The sequence below is a fragment of the Natator depressus genome, chromosome 3, assembly GCF_965152275.1.
Source record: "Natator depressus isolate rNatDep1 chromosome 3, rNatDep2.hap1, whole genome shotgun sequence".
NCBI lineage: Eukaryota > Metazoa > Chordata > Testudines > Cheloniidae > Natator > Natator depressus.
In genome coordinates, this window is record NC_134236.1 from 168,244,800 (window position 1) to 168,258,994 (window position 14,195).

General features: G+C 42.2%; 1 protein-coding gene across 2 annotated transcripts; it reads left to right on the plus strand.

The window, feature by feature from the left end:
- Positions 1–223: 223 nt before the first annotated feature.
- NEK2 (NIMA related kinase 2) lies at positions 224–13,610 on the plus strand. 2 transcript variants are annotated; one of them, XM_074947127.1, is made up of 9 exons: positions 224–389; positions 915–1,024; positions 3,628–3,868; positions 5,464–5,546; positions 5,816–5,942; positions 6,121–6,340; positions 7,430–7,484; positions 7,565–7,635; positions 12,579–13,610. In XM_074947127.1, exons 1-9 carry the CDS (start codon positions 294–296, stop codon positions 12,794–12,796), a joined length of 1,221 nt encoding a protein of 406 aa, XP_074803228.1. In that variant the 5' UTR covers positions 224–293; the 3' UTR covers positions 12,797–13,610. The 2 variants fall into 2 exon arrangements, with proteins under 2 accessions (XP_074803228.1, XP_074803227.1); XM_074947126.1 differs by having other exon boundaries at positions 915–1,132; positions 12,579–13,609.
- The last annotated feature ends 585 nt before the right edge of the window (positions 13,611–14,195 follow it).

The following is a 14,195-nucleotide window of genomic DNA, read 5'->3' on the forward strand; positions in this document are numbered from 1 at the left end:
CCGCTTGCTCCGGAGAGGAGGGGGCGGTGCCCGCGGAGAGACGTGAAAAGGGGGTGGAACTAAGTCTTCGGATCCCTCCTCGCGTCGCGCCCCACCTCGCACCGCCCTGGTTGCCTAGCAGTGGTAACGGCCGTTACGCAGCGTGCATTGTTTACAGAAGAGTAGCCAATGGGAGGGCGGGTGGAGCTGCAACGCCGGGCCAATGGGCGGCGGGGGCGGCGCGTTTAAACGACGGCGACAGGTAGCTGCGTAGTCGCTGTTCTGTTGGCCGCGCTTCAACGTGTCGCGGCGCCATGCCGAGCCGGCCCGAGGACTACGAGGTGCTGCTCACCATCGGCGCCGGCTCCTACGGCAAGTGCCAGAAGGTGCGGCGCCGGGCGGACGGCAAGGTGAGCGGTCGGGGGCCGCGCGCGTGCCCCGGCGCTGCGGGCTCCGATGGCCCCGCACCTCTCTGCTGCCCGGGGCGGTTATCTCGCCTCGTCGGCGGCTCCGGCTGGTCGCCGTCTGACGGCGGGCCAGCCCCCTGCTGCCTCTGGCGGCGCCCGGCAGCGGCGCTTCCCCCACGGGCGGGCTCTGGAGGCCTGGCTGGGACTGCGCTCCCCGAGCTCGGCCCCTGCGGGTTCGGGGGCTCGCTGCTGGCCCCCCCGGGGGTTAGGGGTGAGGCGGATCCGCTGGAGCGGGGACACGCAGCACCCCACGGGCCGGCTCGTGGGAGGTGAGTCGGGGCGGCTGCTCTGCAATGTGAAGCTGCCCGTCGCTCGGCCGGGCTGGGACAGGGGCTGCCCCGTGTTCGTCTCCGCCGGCTCGTCAAGCGCTGCTAGCTGGGCAGTTAGCTTGTGTCTCGGCTTGACAAGCTGTCCCTAGTGGGAGCATTCGTGTTTTGTCCGCTAGTCGCGGTGTCCGCTGTCTTTCAGGTCTTAGTTTGGAAAGAGCTTGACTATGGCTCTATGACCGAAGCCGAGAAACAAATGCTTGTTTCGGAAGTGAATTTACTCCGGGAGCTGAAACACCCAAACATTGTCCGGTATTATGATCGCATCATTGACAGAACCAACACAACCCTGTACATCGTGATGGAGTATTGTGAAGGAGGTGACCTGGCTAGTCTAATTGCAAGATGTACAAAGGAAAGGCATGTGAAATCTGTTCATGGGGATCTCATGCTCTCCCATATAAATAACCGGAGCATTTACCAGAATTAAGCTAAATCAAAATGCATCTCTTTGTAATCCATTAGAAACTTGCGTTTGATACATTTAATCACCTCAAACTTCTAAATACTCTCAAGTCTCTCCTTAAAGTATAAGAAGGTTTTTTTTAAAAGATATAATTTAGTGGAAGTTGTGCTAAACTGACTTCTGTTGATAAGATACAGAAAAACTGAGGTACCACACACACACTGGAATAGTCACTATTGCAGGGATTTAAAGTAAAACTAAGAAGAAATTTGGTAAACTGTCATTAAAAGCAAGTTCAAATATATTAAACCTGCCTCAAAGCCCCTTTCCTGTCTTGTGGGTTTTAGAATGTGCTTTAATTTTTTTCTCTTGAGTCCACTTGCCTCTAGATGTGAGAACTATCTATAAGAGAAGTGGTGAAACTATCCTAACAGAACTTACTGCTTCAGCTCAAACAGAATTTTAATATAACTTTGTCTGACTTGGCTCTAACCATACAAGTCCCAGAGCACTTTAGAGTGGGTGACCTTGACAGCTCCTCCATGCTGTGTGTTAAATGTCCCAGGATGCAAAACTGAAATAAATCACTTGAATTGTTCTACATGGGCCAATTATCTTCTAGGTTTTGCTGTGTGATACTTACAAAAGGGGGAGAAAGGAATGGATTTTCTGTCCCAAAAATGGGATGGCTGTGGGGCCCACTTCCATATGGGATTAGGTGACCCCAGAGTCTGACCCTCTATGGGAAATGCTGCCCAACTGTCATCTTTGAAAAGGCCTTTCCATCATAAGAATGGCTATCAACACTGATTCTCTTGTGTCCAGTATATACCACTAAAAAAAGGAAATTAATGCCTTAAAACAAAATCCCTATACACTGTGGCATTTTTAATTCCCAAAAGGTGCCAAAACGTCATGGAGTCCACTAGTTGCTCTGAGCTTAATCCCCAAGGCCAATATTTTGGTGCTACTGAGGTCTTCAAAACCCCTATTCAGCTGCTGCCTAAAGCCCCAAGACATCTAAGTTTTTTTTCTGCCAGTGAGCATGCTCACAGTTGTATTGTTCTAAGGTATAAGACCAGTGTTTAAGTGCCAAGCCCTGAAGCATTGCCCTGCATATCTTGTTGGCAGCACCTAATTCATAGGTGTGCTCTGAGGTTGCTTAAACTCCCACCAATAGTTGAGAGGTGGCCTCCATTAGCCCAGGGATGAGATTTGGGTTCAATTCTCCCTCTGCCTGATGTGGAGAAGGGATTTGAACTTGGGTTTCCCACCTCTCAGGGGAGTGCCCTAACCACTGGACTAGTCATTCTCTCTGGCCCAATGACTATTTAATTGAAGCAGTCCACAGTATAAAAACAATAGGAGAGAGCAACCCACACCAGCATAGCCCAGTGGTTTGGACACTCACCTGAGAGGTGGGAGTTCAAATTTCCTCTTCACATAATGCAAGGTCTCCCACATCCCAGGTGAATGCTCTAACAAGTGGGCTAAATACTATAAGGGAAGTTCACTCCCCTTTCCCTGGCATTTCTTGGGTGTGTTTTTTAAAAAAAAACAAACTAACTCCAGGAGAGAGCTCACTGCTGAGAATCCCAAGCAGAGATGGACATTTCCCTCTTGGAAGAGTTAGACACCTAAATCCCTTTGAGGAGTGTGGATTAAGACTCACCCCTCTCCTCAGCTTAAGCAGTTCCAACAGGTAATGCTATCTCTGCCCAGTGTGCTGGCTTTTTTTGTAAATCCTATTCTTGGGTATCTAACTCTCTCCATGCAGTGGGAGCCTGGGAGCCTAGGTGCCTAACTTGAGGTTGTGGATTCCACTGGATGGGAATGTACATAAAAGTTAGCACTGTTGCAACACTCGCATTACTCTTTGGATCTAGCCCTCTGTGTTACTGCTATTTCCTTAACATCTACCATGCAAGGATACTATAGCCATGGGTGGTAGTACAAAACCCTAAGATGGGAACAAATAGTTAATTAGAGGGTGACTTGTATACTTTCTCTATTTACTGTATTTACAAGATCTATAAAAAGAAAAGGAGTACTTGTGGCACCTTAGAGACTAACAAATTTATTTGAGCATAAGCTTTCATGAGCTACAGCTCACTTCATCGGATGCGTGCAGTGGAAAATACAGTGGGGAGATTTTATATACACAGAACATGAAACAATGGGTGTTATACACACTGTAACCAGAGTGATGGTATGATAACACCCATTGTTTCATGTTCTGTGTATATAAAATCTCCCCACTGTATTTTCCACTGCATGCATCCGATGAAGTGAGCTGTAGCTCATGAAAGCTTATGCTCAAATAAATTTGTTAGTCTCTAAGGTGCCACTAGTACTCCTTTTCTTTTTGTGGATACAGACTAACACAGCTGCTACTCTGAAACCTTACAAGATCTATATTACTCTAAATTAACTTCTTCTCCTTTCCTAGACACTACTTAGAGGAAGACTTTGTTCTCCGCATGTTGACTCAGTTGACCCTGGCCTTGAAGGAATGTCATAGACGGAGTGATGGTGGCCACACTGTGTTGCACCGTGACCTAAAACCAGCAAATATTTTTCTAGATAGCAAGCACAATGTGAAACTTGGAGACTTTGGATTGGCTAGAATATTGCACCATGATACCAGTTTTGCTAAAACATTTGTTGGCACTCCATATTACATGTCTCCAGTAAGTGTTCCAAGATCCTGGTTTCTTCTGCAACACCTGGCTTTTTAACAGAGTTCCTCAACATCTTTAAAAGTTTTTAGTTAATGAAACCTATAACTAAATCTTAATTCCTGTAGCCAACTCCTTTTTAACCAGGGACAGACCTTTAAAACTTGTGTTTGGGGGAGGGAGGGGGGAACTTGCCTGCAACAATTCTGCATCATATATCAGAATGGTCTTGTATATGACTGACTTTCGGGTTTGATATGACTTAAGCATCAAGTTTTTTGGACTGTAAATTTTCATAAACTAAGTGTTGTACTCTTTCTGGTGTGTTAGCTATAGGATGGGTTCTCAACCTGGGGGTTGTGGACTTCCCCGCCATCTGAACTGGGTTGAAAATGTGCTCAGGGATTTGTGTTCGTTCTCTCTCTCCTCTGTGTAGGGAGGGTAGTGATGGGGAGTTCCAAAACTTTTTTCTGTTACATGGTATAATTAGTCTCTTACAGTTTGTATGGCAACTTCCACTGCGTGTGTGTAATCTTCTTACTATATTTTCCAGTCTGTGCATCTGATGAAGTGGACTGTAGCCCACGAAAGCTTATGCTCTAATAAATTTGTTAGTCTCTAAGGTGCCACAAGTACTCCTGTTCTTTTTGTGGTATAGAACAAGTTGAGGACCACTGCCATCAGACTATTGTGCATACTTAATAAATCCACAACACCTTTCTCTCAAATCCATGTGTTCAAAGAGAACATCTGTAGAATTCTCATTCCTATTTCTTTCTCAGAATGAGGCTGGAATAGCTCCCTTGCCTCCTGATATTTTACTTTTGAAGGCTGCTGTTCCTGAGTCCAGCACAAATTAGAACTGTGCACTGGTCATTGCTCACCATCTGAAGTAGATCCTTTCAAAGACAGCATTCTTAGTTCTTGACTACAATTGATGTGAAGCTCTTAAGAACCTCCATCATGGCTACTGCTCCAGCTCTTCTCCCTGGGAGAACAGACCTCTTACGAGGTATCGTTTATTACCATCCTTGTGACTTGCAGGGGGTAGACCTAACAAGACGACATTTCTGAAGTATCTGCCTTGGTATCTTGGCACTGACTTCTACTTGATTCTTGTCTTCTCACATCTGCATAGTAATGCATCAGTGTTGCTGCAGTGATGGAGTAGGGTACTCTACCTTCTTCAAATGATTGATCTACAAGGGTTCTTGTCCTCTGTGGCGCATAGACTTGGGAGTGAAAATCCTGCAAGGTCATGTCAAAGCTCACTACTTCTCCTTTGCTTCTGTGCTCTATGTGCAGACTCTAATGGAAGTTTGTTTTCCCTATATAATGTCTTGCATTTGTACTGATCAAAAACTGATGCAGTTTGAATAAAGCTTTACTCCAGCTCGGTTATTGCTGTAATATCTTCTATATTCTGAATTGTACTAGCTTGAAGTAGCTATTGTGAATTAAACTGCAAACTCACCAGTGATAATTTAGTAGGTTGCACAACTATTAGCTGGTCCTTCATGGAGAACTTGGTTCTGCTGCATTATTGTAAATGAATTGCTGTACACCTTCCTGATAACACATTTTAAATAAAGGCTTCTCTTTCTTAGGAACAAATGAACCGCATGTCGTATAACGAAAAATCAGACATCTGGTCTCTAGGATGCTTGCTATATGAGCTATGTGCACTCTCGTAAGTATAAAGATAAATGCTGTGAGACTACTTACACTTCAGTTATAGTATGTGACTATAAAGTTTGTCTAAAATCTTAATCCAACAAACTGTTTTGTTTTCAAAATATTTTAAAAATCAAAAACCAGCTCTCTTCTAGACACTAGAAGAACCTTGATTGAAGTGGTAAATGGAGATTTTTTTTTTCCTCAAACACAATGAAAACCCTTTAACACCTTTCCAGTTAAACAGTGAAAAGAGCCTTTAAGAAAATAAATACTCTTCTTCAGGCCTCCATTTACAGCTTATAACCAAAAGGAGTTGGCAGAGAAGATAAAGGAAGGGAAGTTCAGACGAATACCCTATCGTTATTCAGATCAGTTGAATGAACTTCTTAAAAAGATGCTGAATTTAAAGGTAGGAATTGACTGCTGTTTTCACTAATACTTCAATCTGATACTTAAAGCATTTCAGAGCTTTAATTTTACTGTAGGATGGAACTTGTACAGTTTTTCCTCGATTAAGAAGGAAATTGGTGTCCTAAACTTCTTAAACTGACACTGTCACACTCTTTCCTTGGCTTGTTTCTTTTAAGGACTACTGTCGACCCTCTGTTGAAGAAATTCTACAGAATCCCTTGATAGCTGACTTGGTGGTAGAAGAGCAGAGAAACCTCTCGGAGAGGAGAGGACGAAGATCAACAGAGCCAGAAAGGCTGCAGCATTCAGGCACTGCAGTAAATGAGCTAAAACTGAAGGAACAACAGTTGCAGGAGAGAGAACGAGCCATAAAAGAGAGAGAGCAACAACTGGAACGTATGAAATTCCATTCTGGGAGTGGGGAGGTTAATCAGACTGGTCTGAAAGCCTATGAGGGGGTAGTCCAGATTGTAGATGCAGCCTGTCAGACTTTTAAAACTACCACTTTCTCTTTTGTATTTAATTAAACCTTACCTGGTGGTCTAATCCAGGAGTAGAAACCTAGGTTGGGATTGTGGGGGATAGAGAAGGCTGTTCATAGCAAGCAAAGGTTACCAAAACCTACAGAACGTGGGGCCTGAATCTGCTGTCCTGAACAATGTGTAGCCATACAGGGTAAAATGCATGGAATGCTACCAAATCAAGATGGTAACATTTTACTCTGCACTGGCTCTATAATGTGAATATGCAGTTGCCCAACAGATTTGGATCCTTACTCTGTATAAATGCACAATTAGTGTTAGCTACAATCTATGAAAATTATTGGAGGTTGTGATGTGGCACAACTTTAAAAAGTGGGGTGTGTGTCTTTGGAGACTGTCCATTGGAGGAATATCCAAAACTGTTACAAAACAGCAATTGTCAATAGAGCTCATTAGCAGTGAAGCTATATGGCCAGTTCTTTAACTAACTGGATTTATGTAATGGATAACACTTGAGTTGTACTTGCCATCTTTAGCTGCATGCAGTTAACTTATATTGTGCCACAATCGGAACATCTATTTTGAAAATCAAGCCCTGCATATGGCACAGCTAAAATAAAGTGTCTGTGCAAAATGGCAGGACTGAACACTAGTATAGCTTCAGCCAGCCATGCATGATAGACTAGAAAACAAGACTCTCTCAGGGCATGATTGGTATTTTAAAGCAGTATGAGGATTCCATGATGGAAGAATGTTATGCATCACTTAAACTCCTTCGTGTCCAGTCACTGCCATATCCCATGAAGAGCATGGGCTGAGAGAACCTGTTTCTCTACACAGCAAGTGTGCTACTTTGCTACCTAGAGCAACAAAGCAGAAATTTAGGGGCTTGACACTTCAGTGATTACCTGCTTTTCTACATGAAAATCTGTCTTGACCAGGCCTCTCCTGTTTGGAAAACACCAGAAATCTGTGTTAACTTTCTTCATATGCTTACTTCCAGAGAGGGAGCGGGAGCTATGTGTTCGTGAGAGACTGGCAGAAGATAAACTTGCTAGGTATTACAGTTTAACCTAGGTTAAACTTTAAGATTGTTTGCTGTAGAAATGGTTTATTAACTTATCTCATTTCAAAACAGGGCTGAGAACTTGATGAAAAACTACAACCTATTCAAGGAACAGAGGATATTGGCAGGTGCAAAAAGCCCAGGTATGAGAATAAACAGACAGCCACTTGAACTAGTAAACACAGATTGGCACAGCCATGAGGATGCCCTTGACATTCTGCATGCCATGAAAAGTCCCATCTTACCAAACAAACTACATAAACTTCTGTAATGGTTTTGAACAGAAACTTGAGCACTTTTTTAAAGTGTCACATGGAATGAAGAAAAACTGCTCTACAAGGAGATCACATCTGCTGCTGTCAATATTTATTGAACCTGAACATCAGAAATGATGAGAAGGGAAGGGTGTCAGTATGAATTGCTGGAAAGTTATGAATTTACTTTCTCTAGCTAGTTCTAGGTTTCAGAACATTAGTAATTCAGTTTTGGAGCAGATTGTGAAATCAGATCCATGTAATTATGATCTAGCTTTAAAATTTTAGTCTTCAATAAAACATAAGGCATGTCTTATGACCACTCAGCCTTCATTTCATGGATGGCTTTAAAAGAAAAGGCATTTACACTACCTTTTTTCCACTGATCTTAAGGGTGGCTCATAGTTCAGATAGTCTAATATACACTGAACTTGCAACCAAATGAGTCAAATTATACTTGGTAGAAACCTCAGCTGATTTAGAATAAAGAGCAGTAATTTTCCAAATCCAATCTAAAAAACAGACATGGTACAATATCTTGCATAACAATTTAAAGCTAGATTGTGGAATTTAGGCACCTAAATCAATTTTCTGAATCAGGCACTGTTGTGGTTCAGAGACCCATAAGCTCCCCCTTCATTCTGTAGGCACCTGCATTTTTTGCCATAAAAGTTCCCTAGGTGCCTATGTTGTCTCTGGGCATGTGCTTGGCGGCAGCAGCAGCATACCAACTACCTGGATGCCTAAGCCCCAGTGTGGTGCACAAACCAGGAAAAGATAGGTATTCTTCCACCTAAGTCACTTATGCAGGGCCTGATCCTCTAACTATGGCCTAAAGAAAAGGAGTACTTGTGGCACCTTAGAGACTAACCAATTTATTTGAGCATAAGCTTTCGTGAGCTACAGCTCACTTCATCGGATGCATACTGTGGAAAGTGTAGAAGATCTTTTTATATACACACAAAGTATGAAAAAATACCTCCTCCCACCCCACTCTCCTGCAGGTAATCACTTATCTAAAGTGATCACTCTCCTTACAATGTGTATGATGATCAAGGTGGGCCATTTCCAGCACAAATCCAAGGTTTAACAAGAACGTCAGGGGTGGGGGGGTAGGAAAAAACAAGGGGAAATAGGTTACCTTGCATAACGACTTAGCCACTCCCAGTCTCTATTCAGTCTCTGTTCTAAGTCAGCCATAAAAATGTTGGCATACTGTGGGGCCATGTGGGTACCCATAGCAGTGCCACTGACCTGAAGGTATACATTGTCCACAAATGTAAAATAGTTATGGGTAAGGACAAAGTCACAAAGTTCAGCCACCAGGTTAGCCGTGACATTATCGGGGATAGTGTTCTTGACGGCTTGTAGTCCATCTTTGTGTGGAATGTTGGTGTAGAGGGCTTCTACATCCATAGTGATCAGCGGCACTGCTATGGGTACCCGCATGGCCCCACAGCATGCCAACGTTTTTATGGCTGACTTAGAACAACGCTTCCTTAGCTCTCGTCTCCTAACGCCCCTACTCTACTTGCGCTATATTGATGACATCTTCATCATCTGGGCCCATGGAAAAGAAGCCCTTGAGGAATTCCACCATGATTTCAACAATTTCCATCCTACCATCAACCTCAGCCTGGTCCAGTCCACACAAGACATCCACTTCCTGGACACTACAGTGCTAATAAACGATGGTGACATAAACACCACCCTATACCGGAAACCTACTGACCGCTATTCCTACCTACGTGCCTCCAGCTTTCACCCTGACCACACCACACGATCCATCGTCTACAGCCAAGCTCTGCGATACAACCGCATTTGCTCCAACCCCTCAGACAGAGACAGACACCTACAAGATCTCTATCAAGCATTCTTACAACTACAATACCCACCTGCGGAAGTGAAGAAACAGATTGATAGAGCCAGAAGTCACCTACTACAAGACAGGCCTAACAAAGAGAATAACAGAACGCCACTAGCCGTCACCTTCAGCCCCCAACTAAAACCCCTCCAACGCATTATTAAGGATCTACAACCTATCCTGAAGGATGACCCAACACTCTCACAAATCTTGGGAGACAGGCCAGTCCTTGCCTACAGACAGCCCCCCAACCTGAAGCGAATACTCACCAGCAACCACATACCACACAACAGAACCACTGACCCAGGAACCTATCCTTGCAACAAAGCCCGTTGCCAACTGTGCCCACATATCTATTCAGGGGACACCATCACAGGGCCTAATCACATCAGCCACACCATCAGAGGCTCGTTCACCTGCACATCCACCAATGTGATATGTGCCAGCAATGCTCCTCTGCCATGTACATTGGTCAAACTGGACAGTCTCTACGTAAAAGAATAAATGGACACAAATCAGATGTCAAGAATTATAACATTCATAAATCAGTCGGAGAACACTTCAGTGTCTCTGGTCACGCGATTACAGACATGACAGTTGCTATATTACAACAAAAAAACTTCAAATCCAGACTCCAGTGAGAAACTGTTGAATTGGAATTCATTTGCAAATTGGATACAATTAACTTAGGTTACCTTGCATAATGACTTAGCCACTCCCAGTCTCTATTCAAGCCTATTTTCCCCCTGTTTTTTCCTACCCCCCACCCCCGACATTCTTGTTAAACCCTGGATTTGTGCTGGAAATAGCCCACCTTGATTATCATACACATTGTAAGGAGAGTGATCACTTTAGATAAGCTATTACCTGCAGGAGAGTGGGGTGGGAGGAGGTATTTTTTCATACTTTGTGTGTATATAAAAAGATCTTCTACACTTTCCACAGTATGCATCCGATGAAGTGAGCTGTAGCTCACGAAAGCTTATGCTCAAATAAATTGGTTAGTCTCTAAGGTGCCACAAGTACTCCTTTTCTTTTTGCGAATACAGACTAACACGGCTGTTACTCTGAAACCTAACTATGGTCTGTTTGCTCTCCAGATTGGGTCCCCATAAGCAAGCTTACAGAAAATAGCTGGGGGGTAGAAGGGGTAGGAGGAGGATTACCTCCCTCAAACTCCTAGCCAAGTTGTTTAGAGTATTCACTTGGGATATAGGAGACACTGATCCAATGCCCACACTATCATCATTCCACATGAAGTAGTCTTCTACAAGCCTGGTTCTAGCTGTCATATGCTGCTTCAGCTTAATCACTCAAAATAGCGTTGTTTTAACGTCTAATTGTCTGCCTATTAATCCCTTGCCTCTTGCAATATTACTACTTTCTGATGCTCTCCCTTTCCTGACATAACTGTGGAAGAAGCCTGCAAGAGGTGTCCTGCTTCTCTTTCGTCCCCTTGCCGTCCCCAGCTCCTATCCTCCTCTTTGTAATCATTCAGGTTTACTTAGTTATGCTATAATGTGACAATTCGTAATTTAATATCCTCTGCATCTTTCATGGTTTTTAACTTTCTCTTATAAAGAGTTTGCTTGCTGTAGAACAGACCTAGCTAGAAGGCAGGTCTCTACCTTCCCTATCTCACTAAGCTCAGTTTTATTACTCTTACAAAGGACCTAGTTTTACATCAATCACAGAAAAATCAGAGTAACATTGAAACTCTGTTCCAGTTACCTCACACTACCAGATAAATCAATCGCTGTTTTCTTATAGCTCTACTATCTTGCGTGGGTTTTAACTTTAAGAAAAATGCTAACTAGGAGGTTTTTCCCCTATTAAGCCCCCTAGTATTTTCTTTCAGGACTAAATTCAGTTGTTGCGATTACCACTAGGTTTCTGCACTGGCAGAGGCTTCCTGCAGAATCCATCATGTTTAGGCAGGTTGCTTACTAAGACCTTCTCACTCCCTGTGGTTTGAGAATCAAACAAGTTTTCTGCAAAACCATGCAGAGCTGGGACTTTATTATGGAAGCATGGCTGAGCAAAATTGAGTTCTTGAATCACTGCATTACAACTAAACTGCTGCTAGTGTAAAATGGTCAAATGTGAACTCTGCCCTCGTTCTCAAGAAGTCTGCAAGCTATGCTATCATTTAAAGACAAAAATGTGTAGAGGTACACATGGCTTACCTGCACCAGGGAAAAACATCCCTTACATTTTCAGAAGATACTGAGTACTCCTCGGTGACTTTTTTTCTGAAATAGAATGTCATTTGTTGTGGCATAGAGGGGTAGGTAAAGTGTTCTCAGTACATTAATATTGACTAGTCCTGATTCAACTAGTGTCAGTACATAGGTCAGGCCTCTGAGTTATGTAGCTGTTTTATCCTATACTTCGCTGCAACACTCAAGCCATCAAGAGTTTCTATAATTGAGTACTGAACTTGGAAACTAAACATCTTTCACTATCCAGCACCCTCCACCTTTATTTTGATTCATTGTATCACTGCTATCTGTATCCTTGCTCTTCTGCAAAATAAAGGTACTCTCCTCTTTTTGTGTGCTCTCTGTAAAGAGATGACTAAACCAAACAAAAGTAAGTCTCTACAGCCCTTTCTATCTTAGGTCTTAAGTAAAATTACAACCTCCAGTAACCTATAGCACTGTCGTGTTAAACAGGGCTTTTGTATCCTATATAACTGTCCCCTAAATAAGCTGAGTGGGTGGGGAGGCAAAGGATGGCATTAGTTGGAAACTCAAAAGTGCGAATTACATATGAACAGCATCTGACTCTATTGATTCAAATAAAGCTGTTTGGCAGTTACTCTACTTAATACATGTGTTAACTTAGATCCAGATTAGGTTCCCCTCTGCAAAGTGACTGGCACTGATATGAATGAATAAACTAATATTGAGGAACACTCATTCAATGAAAGTCAAAAGCCCTTTTCTTCACTGTTTCTGTCTTTAAGATGAAGTGCTACTTCCCTCTTCAGCAAGAAAGAAGGTTCATTTTGGTGCAAGTAAAGAGAATGCTATATCCAATGATTCGGAGAATTATCCTCTCCCAAAAGAAAAATGCTCTGAGCTGAAGAAACGCCTTTATGCTGCTAACCTGCGGGCTCAAGCATTGTGCGAACTGGAAAAAAATTATCAACTAAAAAGCAGGCAAATTCTGGGCATGCGCTGAAACTGTGTACAGTATTTAACATTTTAATGTCGCTTAAGAATGTATAGGTACAACTATTGTGCTCCTTCTGTCTTGATTTTATTTTTTTACCATCATCTCAATCCTGTTTTGTTTTAGCAGAGATGCTACCATTTTAACTTTGTTTTACATAAAAGAAGTTATGTATGTGTTTCCCTTTTCTATGAATTTTCCATCATAGACTGTCCATGCTTGAAAGGACACTTCAGTGGAACAAAAGGATAGCTTTGATAAATAGTCAAACATGAAAATACTTGTTTGATGTAGAGAGAGAAAGTGGCTATCTTTTTCGTCAAACCCATGTGCTAAGTTGAGAGAATGAAGGATGTCTATAAATTAAGAATTAATTCTGAAACTACATAAGTGATGTAGGTAGCTTTTTTAATTTAAAAAAGTGTCTTGATGTGATAAATAGATGTATTTTTCTTTCAGTTGAAAAGTTCTATGAAAACCTTTAAAAAAAAAATTAGTGTGTAAATTTACCTGTTGTACAATTATTTTACACCATTTCCTTTTTTAGATCAAAGAAATCTTGTATCCTTTTGTTGTCACCTTATACTTTTTAATTTTAAAAGTATTTTCTGTAATATCGTAAACATACAACTGCTTATAGCTATTCTTGTTTCATATGACAGCAAGAGCAAAGATGTGAAAAGGTTGCTATTCCACCCCCTTTCACCAATTAACTGGCCTACCCATAACTGAAGGTAGACATAATGTACTAAAATAAAAATCTATTTTCCAGCATCCATTTGCTGGTTCCTAAAATGGAGCTGTGTGTTTTCTTTTGTGTGGCTGATTCATCCCAAATCTGGGGCAGGCGGGGAGCAAGAAGGGGGAGTTGGTAGATATCCATATATTTACCAAAGACCCACAATTCTAACCTAGATTTGAAGCTGTGCAGGTGTAACAGCTATTTATAGCTTGACAGTGGTGATGTGTAAGGAAAGGCCTAATAATTTTAGAGTTAAATATCATAATTAAATCCCACCTAAGTGTTTTTAATTAAAGTTATAGGTTTTTTGTTTGTTTTTTTTTGGGGGGGGGTGTAGATTCTCAGCCTGAAGTAGGTTAGGCTAACAATCTGACCTCCCTTAACATTGTTTATAACTAAGGAAGTACCTCTTATCAGGGTGGATAAAAATCAATGAAATTGGATTTTTTTGATCAAATGCTTTTTCCTCACAAAAAAATCTATCTAAAGATACATTATAGCTTAAAGAGATCTCATCATGGAATAGGGATTATTAATTCTGTAGTATGAGAATATATTCATGTAATGTTTAAGAAAAGTTTTGTAAATGAGTTCCAATAGTTCATGGATTAGGGACCCAATTTTATGCAGTTCCAGGGGCTTCTGTCTAGATTTAGATTAATCTTT